The sequence below is a fragment of the Pyxicephalus adspersus genome, chromosome 8, assembly GCF_032062135.1.
Source record: "Pyxicephalus adspersus chromosome 8, UCB_Pads_2.0, whole genome shotgun sequence".
Classification (NCBI taxonomy): Eukaryota; Metazoa; Chordata; class Amphibia; order Anura; family Pyxicephalidae; genus Pyxicephalus; species Pyxicephalus adspersus.
The window spans coordinates 19,924,535-19,939,984 of NC_092865.1; the positions used below are offsets into that span (position 1 = coordinate 19,924,535).

Here is a 15,450-nt window from a genome sequence, read left to right on the forward strand (position 1 = left end):
GTGAAGGGACTTGGATGGGAAGTGTGCGGAATAAATAGAGTAGCTGCGGGAGATAGGACATTTTAAAAGCGTGTATTTTGCCAACCCATGAAAGGGGAAAAACCCTAGCACTTAGTGAACAGGGCTGAAAGTTCTTTGAATAATGGTGGGTAGTTAGCTTGGTAAATAGGTGGCAGTCTGGTTGTAGGTTTATTACCTAAGTAGAGGATTGTGTCCTGCCAGTGAAAAGCACAGTGTGGGCATAATGCCTCCACAACCTGTAGTGGTAAAGTAACGTTCAGAGCTTTAGATTTACTATCATTCACATGCAAACCAGAAATCGCAGCAAAAGAAGACAGCAAGGAGCACAGGTTAGGTAATGTTGTTACCGGCGACGTAAGGGACAACAATACGCCATCAGGAAAAAGTATAACCTTCTGCTCTAAGTCAAAAACCTTGACCCCGGTTACATCAGGATTGTTCCAATTGCCTGTAGCCAGAGGCTCAAAGGCTAAAATAAAAAAATATGGGCAAAAGTGGGCAGCCCTTCCTCGTGCCACTTAAAATGGGGAACGAATCTGATTCAAAACCCATATACTGTACCTGACTACTGCTGATGGAGAAGCGTATAATGCTGATATCAATGAAGAAATAAAGAAATTCCTCTCCAAACCCCCATTTCCTGAGTGCATAAAACATGTATTGTCATGAGAACGAGTCAAATGCTTTTTGCAAATCCAGGGAAAGGAACATGCACTGTATCTTTTTGGAGTGGGCTAAGTGTAAGATCTGTAGTGCTCTGCGTACATTGTTCCCTGCCTGGCGCCTAGGGACAGAATCCGCTTGGTCGCCATGGATTAAATCACCAAGAAACTGGTTAAGGCTAGTTGCCAAAATTTCGAGTAAGATTTTCACATCTATGTTTAAAAGTGAAGTTAGCCCAGGAGTAAGGATCTGATGAGGGTTTGGGTGTGATGGAAATAAAAGGCTTTCAAGGTACCCTGTTTCAAACAAATAAAAAGAGAACAAAGATGTGGAGTAATAACTTTGACTGTTTTTTTTTTTATAAAACAATGGTGAAAAACCATCTGGATCTGGTCTTTTACCAGATTTTAAAGACTTGATGGTTAACTTAATTTCAGCTTCTGTAATATCCTTTTGTAAGAGCTCTAACTCAACCAGGTAAGTGTACGTTCGTGAAAAAATCCTCTGCCTTTTGATGGTCTAGGGCAGGAGGTGCTGAATATAAATCAGATAGACGAGACTGAAATTCTTGTACTAGGTATTTTGGATTGCTAGTAAGGCGCTTAGAAGTGGTTAGTAGTGAAAAAGGGGTAGCTTTGCGTGCAAGATTACATAATATTCTGGCTAGCAGGGTACCTAGTTTGTTACCATATTGATAGAATTTATGCTTGGTCCACTGTAACCGACATTCAGCCGTTTGGGTCAGGCATAAATTCAGCCCAGTAAGAGCCTTTCGTAGAGTAATTCCGGTAACTACAATAGGATTTAGTTTGTGCTATTGAACAGCTCAAGAATATTCCTCCTCTAAACGGGATTGTGTCTGGGTACGTTCCTTCTTCATAGCCAAGGCTAGTTTTATGAGAGTGTATTTGGGGATGAAACTAAACCTAGGTTAAGTAAAAAAAAATTCTTTAGAATGTTTAATCAGTATATGGACTATCATTAATCAACCATGTGCGGGCATGTGGCTGAATCACCAAAGATCTGCAGGTGATAACTACTGGGTCATAATCTGACCATAGCACTGCTGGAAAGTGTGCTCTAAGGTCTTCAGGCAAAAAAAACATGGGGTGCCCAGACATGTTCAATTTTAGAAAATTAATAATGCGGGGTGGAATAAAATGTGTAGTCCTGAACTGGTGGGTAGAGGTCCCTCCAGACATCCACTAAACCCATTTCTTTAAATTGTTCCAGTATGACATTTCTGTCTATTGGCGGGAATCTAGGAGATTTAGAGCTTCTATCCAGTTTACAATTGGGAGTCCCCACAGCATATCAGCGTGCCAAGTACATGCTGTTTTGCTTTCTCAAGAATTTTCTGAAAAAAAGCCACCAGGGGGAATTAGGGGCATAATAGGTGAGTCAGGTAACCTCAGAATTTTGAATTTCCCCTTGGAAAATAAATAGCGCCCATCGGGGTCTGCCACCTGAGACTTGCATACAAGGGGGAGTTGTTCATGAAAAGCAATTAAGACCCCCTTATGCTTGGTTGTTGCAGAAAGATGAAAAACTTGTGGATATTGTACATGCATAAACTCAGGTCGGGATGATGTGGAGAATTGTGTTTCTTGGAACACAAGCTACATCTATGCCAGATGAATGAAAATAATCAAACACTTTCTTTCTCTTTACTGGCGATTTCAGCCCTTGTGCATTTACCGTCAATATCTTAAAGACCATGGAACAACCAGGGGAGAAAAAAAGCGAATGATGTAGTCAGCAGACCGCAGTGCAACTACATAGACAACTTCACAATCACCCATGAGTAAAATACAAAATATTAGCAAGACAAAGTTAAAACAGTAGAAATAACAAACAGGAAAAAAATCCTCGCAAAAAAAGGGGCAGAACAAAAAGTATTCAGAGACTCATGATGAGTCTCATGATCAAAAATGCGGAGTGTCAGTGTGTGAGTGCACTCGAGTGGGGGAACATGTATCGATCGTGCGGGCTATACAGCCATATATACAAATGGAGTGTCGCCAGGGAGCCGGAACAAAAACGTAGATAATTTTCATATGCAAACTAAAAAAGGCAGTAAGGAGAAGAGACAACCGGTGAGTTTCATATCACTGGGCAGGGGATCACAAATTGGATAGAGTTCTCTGATTCCTGAGGAGCCCAAAAAATAGTGATAAAAGAGAGAAAAAAGGGCAGCAAAGCTGACTGGGACTATCATCCTGGAGAGTTGGGGCAGAAAACCTGAGATCCCAAAAGTGAGAGCACTGGAGAACGGCTAGGAGAACTGCGTGGAGAGGGACTGGCAGCCGTTGCCATTTTAGAAACCCGAGCAGGAGATGATATCTGCCCTGGGGACGATATGCGTAGAGCTGGGGTTTGCAGGCCTTGGGCTTCTAGGCAAGCTTGTGCTTCCTCGGGGCTGGAGATTTGGTGCATACGGACTTGAAGTTGGAACATCAGCCTAAAGGGGTAGCCCCATCTGTATTTTACTCTGTTAGCTGTCAATATGGCAAGATATGGGCGAAGAGCCCGATGTCTAGCCATTATTGAGGGTGATAAATTAGCATAAAGACTATATTCTGTACCTTAAGACATGAGCCACGGAGCATTGCATGCTCTTAAGAGGAGCAGATCTTTAGTGCGAAAGAAGTGGAACTTAGCAATGATATCCATAGGAGGACTGTCCTTTTCCTTAGGCCCCAAGGAGCGATGTATCCTATCCATTTCTTAACGTTTAACCGGGATCTCCGGAGCCAGCTCTTGCAGCAGGGCAGTAATATATCCCTGCACATCAACTTCTGAATGCCCGATTTTGAAATTGCTTCTACGAGAGTGGTTTTCACAATCTTGCAAATGATCCTTAAGGTACTGAATTTCTTTCTGAGACGCCCCTAGATTTTGGTCTAAGCTTTCAAATACAGTTGTGGCGTCATCCAACGCATGTTTCTAAAGAAGCTGTCTGATGGCCGATATCGTGTAGGTCATGGCGCAACTCAGCTGTTATGGATGTAGAGTCTTAAGAAAGCTCTTCTCTTATCATAGCCCTTAAGCACTGTAGAAAGCCTGGATCATCTCCCTGCGGTACCTCTTTTAGATGGCATGGAACAGAGTCCATGCTGTCCTCAGATGGTAAGAGTGGAAAGGAAGCTGGAGACTCGTGTGGTGCTTATCAGGGCGTCATCTTGGATTGCTGAGTCACGCAATGGGCCCCCAGCTCCTGACTGGCACTTGGATTTCACGGTGGGACCCATCTATGATGTTGCTGGGTCCGCCGATGTGATGCGGGTGAGAGCTGGACAGATGTCCCTGGAACACGCTAATTAAAGTGTTGAAAGCCTGTGACCACATGGAGCCGACTCAGGATCAGTCCACAGAAGTACATTATTTTAAAAAATGCAATTAGGACAGATGCTTGTCTCAACATATTATTAGGCAGCATGGTGTCAGTTACAGTATAAAATAACAAACAAAGCAAAAAAAAAAATCTTTGTGGAGCCTTGACATTCATTAACTTCTGGACCAAGCTGTGCTTTGATATGCAAAAAGAAACAACTGCAGAGTTTGTCTTGGTCATTAAAGAGTTACAAGGGGCTGCAGAAAGAACTCAGCCCCTAAGATCTCCCACAACCTCAGCTGTGTTTAGCAAAAGATTTCTTCTGCAAGTCACGCAAACTGCCCCCTCTTACCTTAAAGCCTCCATTCTTCACCGGAGCAAGCAGGAAAGCCCGGTTCGTATCTAGGAGGTGTCTGTACATCAGATGTTCTTAACCCGGGGACTACCTGTAAACCTCATTAGAAAGCAAAGATCAGGTGATCAGAAGCTAATCTTTACTTACTAATGTGGACAAATAATCTTCTGCATCCAACATACATCTGGGTTTACTGGATGCATTGCCTCCTATTAAGTACTGTAGTTCCTTCTGCCAGGCTTTATGTCAGTACTCTCTCTTGTAGTATAAAGCAGCGATCGCCAAAAACTTTGGGGGTCCGCGGCTCTGGTCGGTGCATGCCCAAGCGGGGTCAGGAGAAGGACCCCACTGGGGGGACCCACTGGTCAGAGCAGCGGACCATGTCCCCTGAGCAGTTCCCAGGCTTAGGGAAGTGGACGGGCTGAGTCCCTGCACACAATCCGCCCACTCTCCCACTGCAGCCTCAGATCTGCGATGGGAGAGTGGATGGGGTTATGTCATAATGACCTCACTTTGGGGGAGGTTTGTTCCCCTTTCAGTGACACCCGGCTCCCCGCGCATGCGCGGTCGGGAGCTGGTAATTTTAGTGGTCCACGGGCCTGAAAAGTTTGGCGACCTCTGGTAGAGAGGTCAGCAAGTAAAACCACAGAATTTATAGGGGACCACACATCTAACACCCTTGGATGTGTCAGCTACAGAAGATTCCTCAGGAAAGTGTAGCCCTGAAACCGAGCATACATTGGTAATGCAGACAGTGGGTAAAGAAAGTATTTTAAATGAGTACTTTTACAGGCACTGCATTCATTTTATTCTGAAAATGAACTGTTTAAGGATGCAAGCGTTGGTGCTTTAATACTTTACCTGGTTTCAATATCCAGTAAAATGCTGATCTGGTAGTGAAGCTGCCATATGGATACCCTTGCCATGATGACTCTGAGGATTACAAGGAATCCTACCAAGGGTCCTATTCTAGAAAATCACACTGTGTTAGGCCAGGGCAGACAAAGTGATGTTCAGAGGCGATCCTGACCAATAGAGAGTAGGCGGTGATCACAGGATTGGTCCAGAAAATATTGCTGGTTGCAGATTTAACTTTTCTACATTAAAAAGCTTATCTCTATCTATATAAGGGTCTTCCTCCAGAATCGAGTGTGTCTTGACTACACCAATATGTGCTAAACCAGCTTATGTTAATTTAAGAGGACTTTTTGGGGTTTGATAAAGGATTGGTGGAATAGGTAACCTGCTATGTTTTCCAAACAGCAAAACACTAGAAAAAAACAACAATTTATCCATCTGTCTATACATAGCCTAATTCAGTGTTCTAGAAGCATATAATGTAATTTGATTCTCTTTAAGACTGCTAGTAGTCACGCACATTTTCTATTATTTACATTATTGAGGATGGAGAATATATATGGGTAGACCTTTCCAATGTCAATAAGATAAGTATGAATTTGCAGAAAGTCTGTATCTCTTATCCATGGTCATGGACAAATAGATTCAAGGACCATTTTTCTCCTTGGTCATTATGATAGCATTTTACCATGAAATAACCTGGACTAATAAATGGAGTTTCAGTACTCATTTCTTCCCTCACTGCTACTTTGTGGGTGTATTGTACAGAGTGGAGATGACACACTATAGTGATCAATCTGCACTTCTGACATCCATTGTTGTCAAAGTGCAGTTATAATTTATCAATCATTTTCATCCATATGGTTAAAAAGAGAAATCTAATTTTTGCAGATGTAGCATTATATAGAGGACATACTAACTACGGTATTTATTGGGTAGGACATGATGTCTCCTTAGTTGCCAACTTATAACTTTACCAATTCCCCCGCTGTATTTCTGATGCTTTAACAAAAAAGGGCTGTCTAAATTGTTGACCTGGAATACGTATAGAGAAAAGGAGTTTTGACACTTTCCTGATGCTCATTTAGAGTATGCTTGTTGAAGGTATGTGACCTATATATAACTTATGATATAATTCAAGAATAGCCAGGCTTCTAGTATTTTTAAAAAGAGCCCTTCCAAGACAGTCTCCATACTTATGACACTTCAAATACTAATCTTTTCCATTCAAGTTATCATCCCTGTACTGTCCTGCCTAACACCATAACTCCTTTCTCCTAAAAATAGCCCTGTCAACTTTTCATTTTAGTGTGCACACGCACAATGGCCCCTTTTATTTCTGTAAGCTTAAGCACTTCTTTAGACAACAAATATGAAAAGCAGCTCCTTGCTAGCAACTTGGCCACCTCAATAGCTGCACTAATTCTTAATGTATCAGTGTTTGAACATGTTACAGCAGGCAGGTGGTACTGAACTGCTCAATGTCACCCCCAATTATTTTCCATGGGCAGCTGCAGCTAAGAGGCTACATGTAGCGCTTCACACGTATGAGGATAAGCTAACCACACCGCCACCTGTCTGAACTAACCCTTACTCAAAAAACTTGACTTTTATAACCCAATAAAGGTTTATCTTTAACCTTATAGTTATGTGTATTGGAAAAGGCTGTTTTTACATGGCTTCTTTTTATTGTGGGTCACGTTCAGCCACAGGTGTAGCACAAAGTTTTAAGTCTAAGCAGCATGTTGCAAAGAGCGCAACATTTTCTCTGAAGCAGACCAATCCAGAATGCCCACCCTGCTGAGTCAAACCAATATCTCTGCAGCCAGCAGGTAGTGTAATTGCCTTTGCAGTGCAGTGTTAAATGAGAAACTAAACCTATGTATAAAGAAATGTCCCTTCTTGCTGACATAGCAACTCAGTTTCCTCTTGCTGGATTCATAACCTTTTAGTGTAATCCTGACCTTCCAAGCCCCACTGATCCTGGGTACTTATTAGCATCTCTGCATGATTTGGGACTGCTGTGTTTAGCCTCATCATAAAACATAGCATGTATCTTTGTTTTTAATATTAACTAATACTTCTAAAAAAGTGTACATTTGGGGTAAAAGTTGGGTGGATCTTAGGTGAAATTATTTAAAAACATACCCCTTAGAATAAACCTTGCAACATTACCACATTGAGAAGCTGTGATGAGTTAGGGAGCTGGTTTCTGCCTCCATAAAACAAGCCAACTACTTTTATTTCCTATTTTATACTACTGAAAATGGATTCTGTGTGTAATAAGAAAAATAAACAAATATGGGGCCTATTAAGTAAAATTAAAGCAAAAACTAAACCTAACCTTTTGAAAATTGTAAACAGGCAGTTTTTGTTTAATGCAAAAGGGACATGCCATGCCCCTACTACATTAAACAAACTAATCTGCCTGTTCACATTTCTCTTTCTACTGTACAGTTAGATGCCGGCGTAGCTGGAGAATGACTGAACTACTCTGGCCAATCAAGATGGAAGATAACAGAAGAGGCATGGGCAAAATTGTTGGCGCAGGTGAAGGGTTAAGGAGAGACAAGTTCCTTTATGAATTTTCAAATAGATAGGTAAGTTTATTTATTAACAAAGGGGCATCACCTGTGCCTGTCTGCTCACAATTTTTTTATATTTAGGCTAAGTTCATCTTCAAACAAGAAGGCTAATTTAGCAGAAAGCAAAATAAGTTAAAAGTACAAAAAAGTTAAAAGTACCGTATTTTTCAGACCATTAGACGCTCCGGACTATAGGACGCACCAGGTTTTCCGCACGGGAAAACAAGAAAAAAAAATTCATTTGATTTCCCCTGAGATCCAGCGTGCGGCACTTGTGCCCGCCCATGAAGGCGGCGCTGATCGGCATTCATCAAATCAATCGGCGCTGCCTTCATGGGCGGGCACAAGTGCCGCACGCTGGGACACAGGGGAACACAGAGGAGGAACACAGACACTGGCTGCTGTCAGCCTCTGTCTGTTTTCCTCCTGTGTGCCCTAATTCTGCTTTATCCCGACCTCCTACACATCACAAAGCATGTTCAGTGACTAGCAAAGCAAGAATATTGTATGGGGGAACAGAATGGAGTGGGCACTCCCAAAGTGTAACCGAGGGAAAAAAATCATTCTGGGAACTGGAAACATCCCTGGCTATGTGGCAGATGTGAAATAGATAAAGGTAGAAAGTAAAAATTCTCAAAATGTACTCACTTTGCTCTTGGGACAGAGTAGAAAGCTTTTGGAGGAGGAACACAGACACTGGCTGCTGTCAGCCTCTGTCTGTTTTCCTCCTGTGTTCCCCTGTGTTCCAGCGTGGGGCACTTGTGCCCGCCCACGAAGGCGGCGCCGATTGATTTGATGAATGCTGATCGGCGCCGCCTTCGTGGGCGGGCACAAGTGCCCCACGCTGGAACACAGGGGAACACAGGAGGAAAACAGACAGAGGCTGACAGCAGCCAGTGTCTGTGTTCCTCCTCTGTGTTCCCCTGTGTTCCAGCGTGCGGCACTTGTGCCCGCCCACGAAGGCGGCGCCGATCAGCATTCATCAAATCAATCGGCACCGCCTTCGTGGGCGGGCACAAGTGCCGCACGCTGGAACACAGGAGGAAAACAGACAGAGGACCGGCGGGGACACAGGTAAGTAAAAAAATATGCCCCTGTACCTCTGCATTCGGACCATAAGACGCACCCTGATTTTCCCCCCACTTTAGGAGGAAAAAAAGTGCGTCTTATGGTCCGAAAAATACGGTAAATACTAAAGAAAAAAATGGTGAAGCTATGTGCGGCCAATGATATGCCTGCGTTGTGTAGTGTGGAGCTATGTATGGTGGTGCTGCAGACAGAGACAACCACATGTGCAGGAGTTAAATCCTGATTGGCTATCCAATAGCTGATGAGGGTTGCCATCTTCATGGAAGTCCGCTGTGGAGCTGGTGGTGAAGATGGTTCCTTCTGAGGACGCAACAATGACAGGTCCTGGACCTGTAAATGACGCAGGGCGGCATATACCGTGCATACTTGGTGACTATAGCAGATCCTCACTGCCCACCAAGTTTAGTTCCTATTTTGAGGAAGATATTTAGTTGGCCTAAGCACTGTGTATCAAACAAGTCCCATGGTACTAAAAGTGGAATGCACCATAATAATATTTTATAGGCAATGGAAAAGATGTGTTAATGAATTTTTTGTGATACCTCCCTGTGAAGTTTTTAAAGCGATTACCTTAGGCTGGGTACACGCGTGCAATAATTGCTGATCCTTTCCAACCACAAAAGACTGCACGATGCATGAACGAGCACTGTACATACAGTGCCGTTCTGCTCCATGGAGAAGGAAGGGGGAGAACGATGGAGTGGCACCTGCGCTGCGCTCTCTCCCCTTCACTTTCATTACGATTGGTCGGCATTTGTGGATCTGCCAGGGCGGATCCGTGAACGACAAGAGCTGTACACACCAGCCCTGAGGCGATTATTGGACAAGACACATCCAACGTGTGTACGTAGCCTTAAGCAGCTCCTTATTTTTCTTGGTAGGCAAAGCTGTGACATGTTGCTTGTAACATCTATGCTTGCCCTTTGTATTCCAACCAATATTTCTCTATATACTGTAATAATTGAATGACAATTTTGGCTGCAGGATAAAGAAATTCGTCCATTTTACATGCAGGTATTTCAAATAAGTTGGTCATTTCCCCTTGTTAAATTGGTAATGTAAAATTTTATGGTTCGGTAAACATTAGCCAAACAAACTATTGTTCACAGATGTAGATTATACTGATCAGAAATATGTATTGTATTTAGCAATATGTCCCGGTCCTTCTTCATGTAAATTTACTTTTATTAAAACACAGTACAAATGACAAACAACAAATATATACATCTATACAAAACGGATAACCCTTTATCATTTCTTTTTCTCCACATTTTTTGTAAACATTGAAAACATACAAAACCCATCCCATAACATAATCCCTGGAACTGTGGCAATAAGTTTCTGCAATCCAAACCTAGTCTAGCCATAACAATACAATATAACAAGAAAGTTATTACACCCTGTCCGTACTATTATACACATCTAACAAATATTCAAAAACAAAGTTTATGAGTTTCCTCACATTGACTGGTTATTTTATAGCAGTCATATTCAACTGCAGGTCAAAAAACTAAAATTCTGAGTGTTTGCTACAGTCACTATAGGCACTTTTTTTAATGAGATGTTGTATGTTTCTAACTAGCAAAAACTGTTGTTTTTTCAGTAAAGGTCTTTAAAAAACCTTAAAATGTTATTAAAATAGTCACTTTTGCACTATAATAAAAATGTAGGTCAATGCCTTGGTCACGTAAGAGACCTAAAAGATCAACAAGGCCATTGGGCAATCCCATTTCCCTCCTGTTTATGTTGAGGAAAGACTGTAGAAAGAGGTGTATAGTATCTACACTAAGAAAATGGCAGGCTAGTGTAGTAAGAAATTCATTCCCACCTAGAAATATGCATCATTTTATACACTGCACCTAGACCACATATATGTGTAAGGTTAGGTCAATAACCCCCCTATTAAGAATAATCTCTTGTTCTCATCTCCTAGAACCCCATTCCCCCATATGAGTGAATCCATGGTTTTATGAGTCAAGGACACACGATCCTGGGATGCAACAGTTGGACAGGACACAGTTGACAAAGCTGATTCCACTGCTTTTTGCAAACAGAAAAGTGCACACACAACGCGGCTCACATATGACAAAGCTCATGCAGGAAAAAGACATGCAGATCCCGTGTTCCCTCCCCGGGGTAGAATGACGATGCAACAAGTCTCTCACCGCCAGAAGTCGGGGTACAAACAAGCGATGCCCCATTCCCAGCAGCTCCAGGACGCGACAGGCGTACTCATTGACAAAGTTGCTCTTCTCATCCTGAATTTCCTGTGACTTTTTTACAGGAGGGGAAAGCTTGGGGGCTGATGGGGTAAAAGGTATTCTCTCCTCCATGGGGGTTTTTTGGAACCCCCTCCCCTAACCTTTTTGAGCCCAGGAAGGAATGCTAGCAAGTGAACTGGTATGGTGGTGCATAGAGTCAATGCTTGTCATGTAGGCAATGCCAGTGTGCCCCACTGCACATGGAAATCATCTTAGGAAAAAGCACAACCAGACATCCGTTAAGAAGCCCAACACAGGTGCATACTGACGCATCTACACCCAACATAAAGGCACGGTTATTCTAGGTTCATCTTAGTAGAATCTTAGCGAATGCAGAGAGGTAATGTCAGGCCCATCTGCTAGATGTGTGTGCTTGGTTGGGGCTGCAGGAACAAGCGATGAGATCACTGCATCCACCGAAGCTGCTGCTGCTACTGCCTCTCATCATGAATCAGTAATGAAGGAGGGAAAAGGGAGGTGAATGAGCGAGGATGGAGGGAGGATGCCTGCTAAAGGATGCCGTAATCAGAAACCAATAGAAAAGCCTCTAACACATATCATCCACACCCTGATTTTCACAGCTTCCCTGTCTCCTTAAATAATCCCAGCCCTTTTTTTTTTCAACCTGTCCTTATTTTAATTCCACCGTTGGTAAACTGGAAACAGAAGGAGGTGCAATCAATTCACTATTTTATATTAGTGGGCAAATCATATCTCCTACTTTATCCCCCTTTTCTGCAAACAGTTATTTTAGTTAGAAGATGACTGGTCAATGCCGTTCTTGGGGTTGCCATGCTCTCCACCAACATTTGCAGACAGATTGCTCTAGGTCAGATAGATGGTGATGGAAATCCTGCTTATGTTTACAATACTGGCATTTATACTTTGTCAGAAGATTACAGGATGAGGTATAAAGTGCTAGGAATGTTTAATACAAGCAGGTGGCAGGGCTGAAGTCAAATGATAGCGTCCTCTAGTGTGAGACACCCAATTTGCCATGTAAGGAAACGATTATCCTCAGTCTTGTGAGCACATCTGCTGTTCTACAGAATCCTGCCAACCTCACAGATATAACAGGCTGCTTGGCAATACAGAATGCTTTTCTCGAATCTGCTCATGGTGTCCATGTACACTTTAATATGATCATTCGATATGACATTTTTTTATTTTTAACAAATCTCAAAAAAACGTGTGGAACGTTTTTTTTTTTTTTGACCAGTTATGAATTTTTAAGCTTAGTAGAAATACGGGCGTGTCAATGTTTCCATCCTTTTCTGCATGCTTTAAAGTTTTCTTTTACATTTTGATTTAAAGATAGATTTCCAATATATTTTTAAAGCTGCAGACCAGGAAAACAGCTATACAAATATGGAAGCTTAATCGTTAGCAAGGTATTATCATGTCTGCTTATCCAGTTCTGAGATATACAAAAGTCTGCCACACAGCACAGCCCTGTCTTTTAGGGAAGGTGACTTGATTTTGTTATGTTGCAATTATTACCTATCAGTCTTGTCCCTCCAACAGCCTATGTCTAGATAGAAATAATTAAAGCAGATTGCTAAGCTCATCTCTGGCCCTTGTTTATTTCCCTATTAGCATGCGTATGGTTAGAGCATGAATACAACCTAACAACTGACTAAGCTCTACTGTACAAAGACTGTACTTACACGGGTCACATCTTAAAAACACTACATACTTGTTGGCACCATAGAGATTACCTATCATTTTTCAGGAGAACAATGTAGGGTTGTTCATCAAAGTAATAAGACACTAGGACCACACAAAAGGGGTCAGAGTGAACTCTCAGCATTAAGAGCAGGTATTATACCTGGCATTCAACAGCAGCCAGGCATTCAGTGTATCTGGGGAGTTGTAGAGGTCATTTAAAGTTAAGCAGGGAAAGGACTAGGGTGCCACTTTGTACTGCTTCAACCTGTCTTACTGATTCATTTATTACTTGTAACCTGGCAGCAGCATACCAGAGACTGCCTTGACTATCAGGACAGTAATTCTATGGAAACCATAGGTATTAAACCTTTCAAAGCCTAATATTCAACGATATAGCATTCTCACCATGTCCCCTGAGGAAGCCTAACAGCGAAACGCGTCAGAATTGAGACGTTGTGCATAATCATTTACAACAATATCTAGCTGCCTCTGTATAGTGATTAGGTAGAATCCCCCAGTGAAACTAAACTGGGAGATGGCGATCTATATTACTTAGTAACACTGTGTGGTGTTGATTGTTTCTTTTACCATGATTGTGGATAATTTATAACATTGTATGACAATTTAATACATGGTTTCATTTTGCCAACAAACCCCAGCTTTTTCTGTTGTCTTTCTTTAATTGTCCTACTGGTTCACCTTATGGCCCAAACAAGGCCTTTCCTTTTTTTTTGCTATGCAGTCATAAATGTGTTTTTACTACTGTCAGCAGCACACTCCCTCTGCACAGTGCTTCAATCAATAACAAATCAATTGGACTAATCAATCAAATATAAAAATACGTTGTTCTGTTCCCAGGCTTTGGAAAATTGGCTGTTTAGTTTTGGGTTCTTTTTTTCTGGCATCATACATCTTTTGCAGGAAAAACTTTTCTGTATTTGATATAAACTCCTGAGCAAAAATAAAAAAATAAATAAATCAAACTTTTAAACATATTTAGCCTTAATAAAGCCTGTATAACCTGTATAAAGCCTTAAATTATACACATATTTAGCCTTAATCTAAACCTAACCCTAGGTTTATCCCTAACACTAACCATGCACCTTAGTTGACCTTTCAAATGACCATGATGATAAAAAATGTATTACCATAGAAATGAATATTTTCATGGTAAAACAAGTTGTAACAATACTATTACATCCAATCTGTCAAATAACAAAAGTTTTAGTGTTTGCAATATGTGTGATTTTAGGGCTGGAAAAAAAAACAACTGAAATCTCTATGTATTTGTGTAGAGATAGCGATATGTGTCTAGATAGAACAAGCCATTCATAATTCACTTTGTGACTGATGTAAAATTAAAAGACTCCTCAGGGCAACAAATAAAAAAATGGTCCTAAATCAAAAGAATATGAACCAATCATAGGAAAGAGTCTAAAGTTTATTCTATATTAATATAAGGTATATAGAATACACATTTTAAAACTAAAGTGGGACATGTAATCAAACAATTCTTGTGATCGCAGGCCTCTAGAGTAATGTGTGGTATTACAGTACTGCTCTGCACCCCTCATTTACCTTAAACACATCTTGCTGTGTTTTCTTCCTCCTGGGGAACTAATATTGGACAGTCAGCAACAAGGTGATTTATCAGCACTGTTCAGCTCATTACTCTCACACACACAACCTAGTTTTAGGCCATACTGGGAGATAAGTGCTGTGCTTTACAGTCATATCTGTGCCCTGGAGCTGCTCTGATGAAATTATGGCACTGAGAGAAGAGAGACATGAAAAGCATATCAGGCAGGATTGCTCCTAATAGCAGAGAAATTGGCTTAGCCTAACATGGCACCAGAAATGAAAATTCACTCAATGAGATGAAATGATCAAGCTTACAGCTCTCTAAAGGGAAACAAGTCTGAAGTACTTTTCCTCGGCTCCACATGAAGATTGCTGATGAATCTGCAGCTGTAGTCTTGTCAGTTATGCATGCAAGACAAAACAGGAAACTCCTTACACTACAAAGCATTATCATCAGATTGGATACACTGCATGCATTTTCTCAGCAGAGGTAAAATCAGGTCAATGTGCTAGCACAGGCTGGCTCGCATACAAAATGGCTTCATCGGGCTACACTACACTGAAAAATAAAAATGTGTAATCTGCAGAAGAGGTTCCTCATTAAACTTTATACAATACTATCAAACACATTCCCATTCACACTGAACAGAGGACTTATATTATGGATGATGTACATTGTTTTCAATATTGCATTATTTCTAAAGGTAATCTTCATTTAGTGTGGGATGTAGCGATCAGTACAGGAACTGGGAATGCTGAAATTTGTAGTACTAAGTAGGCAGGAGAGCTTCCACTAGGGAGAATGCTGTTGCTTGTATTGTATACAGGGATATTAGGAGTTAGAATTTTGGGGAAAACAAATTGATTGGGAATCAGTGGGGATAATGCTTCTTCATTGGTAATCGGTGGGTTGAATACCCCTTCTTACAATAATTAGATTACCACCCTTACAGGCAACTTAAAAAAAATATTGGTGCTGCCAAGTGGCAATGGCCATGGAACGAGGCTGGCGTCATCAAATACTTTTGCTTGTAA

The 15,450-nt window shown here is 41.5% G+C and overlaps 1 protein-coding gene across 3 annotated transcripts in view; it reads right to left on the minus strand.

The window, feature by feature from the left end:
- LOC140336536 (rab GTPase-activating protein 1-like) overlaps nucleotides 1-15,450 on the minus strand; it is a 173,029-nt gene that overhangs the window by 36,136 nt on the left and 121,443 nt on the right. Inside the window, exon 1 of one of the 3 annotated variants that reach the window (XM_072419710.1) lies at nucleotides 11,071-11,676. The exons of the other annotated variants lie outside the window; for them this stretch is intronic. Coding sequence (XP_072275811.1) covers nucleotides 11,071-11,238 — 168 coding nt within the window. The 5' untranslated portion in view covers nucleotides 11,239-11,676. Of the gene's footprint in view, nucleotides 1-11,070; nucleotides 11,677-15,450 lie in introns of those variants that run through there. 3 annotated transcript variants of the gene reach the window in all.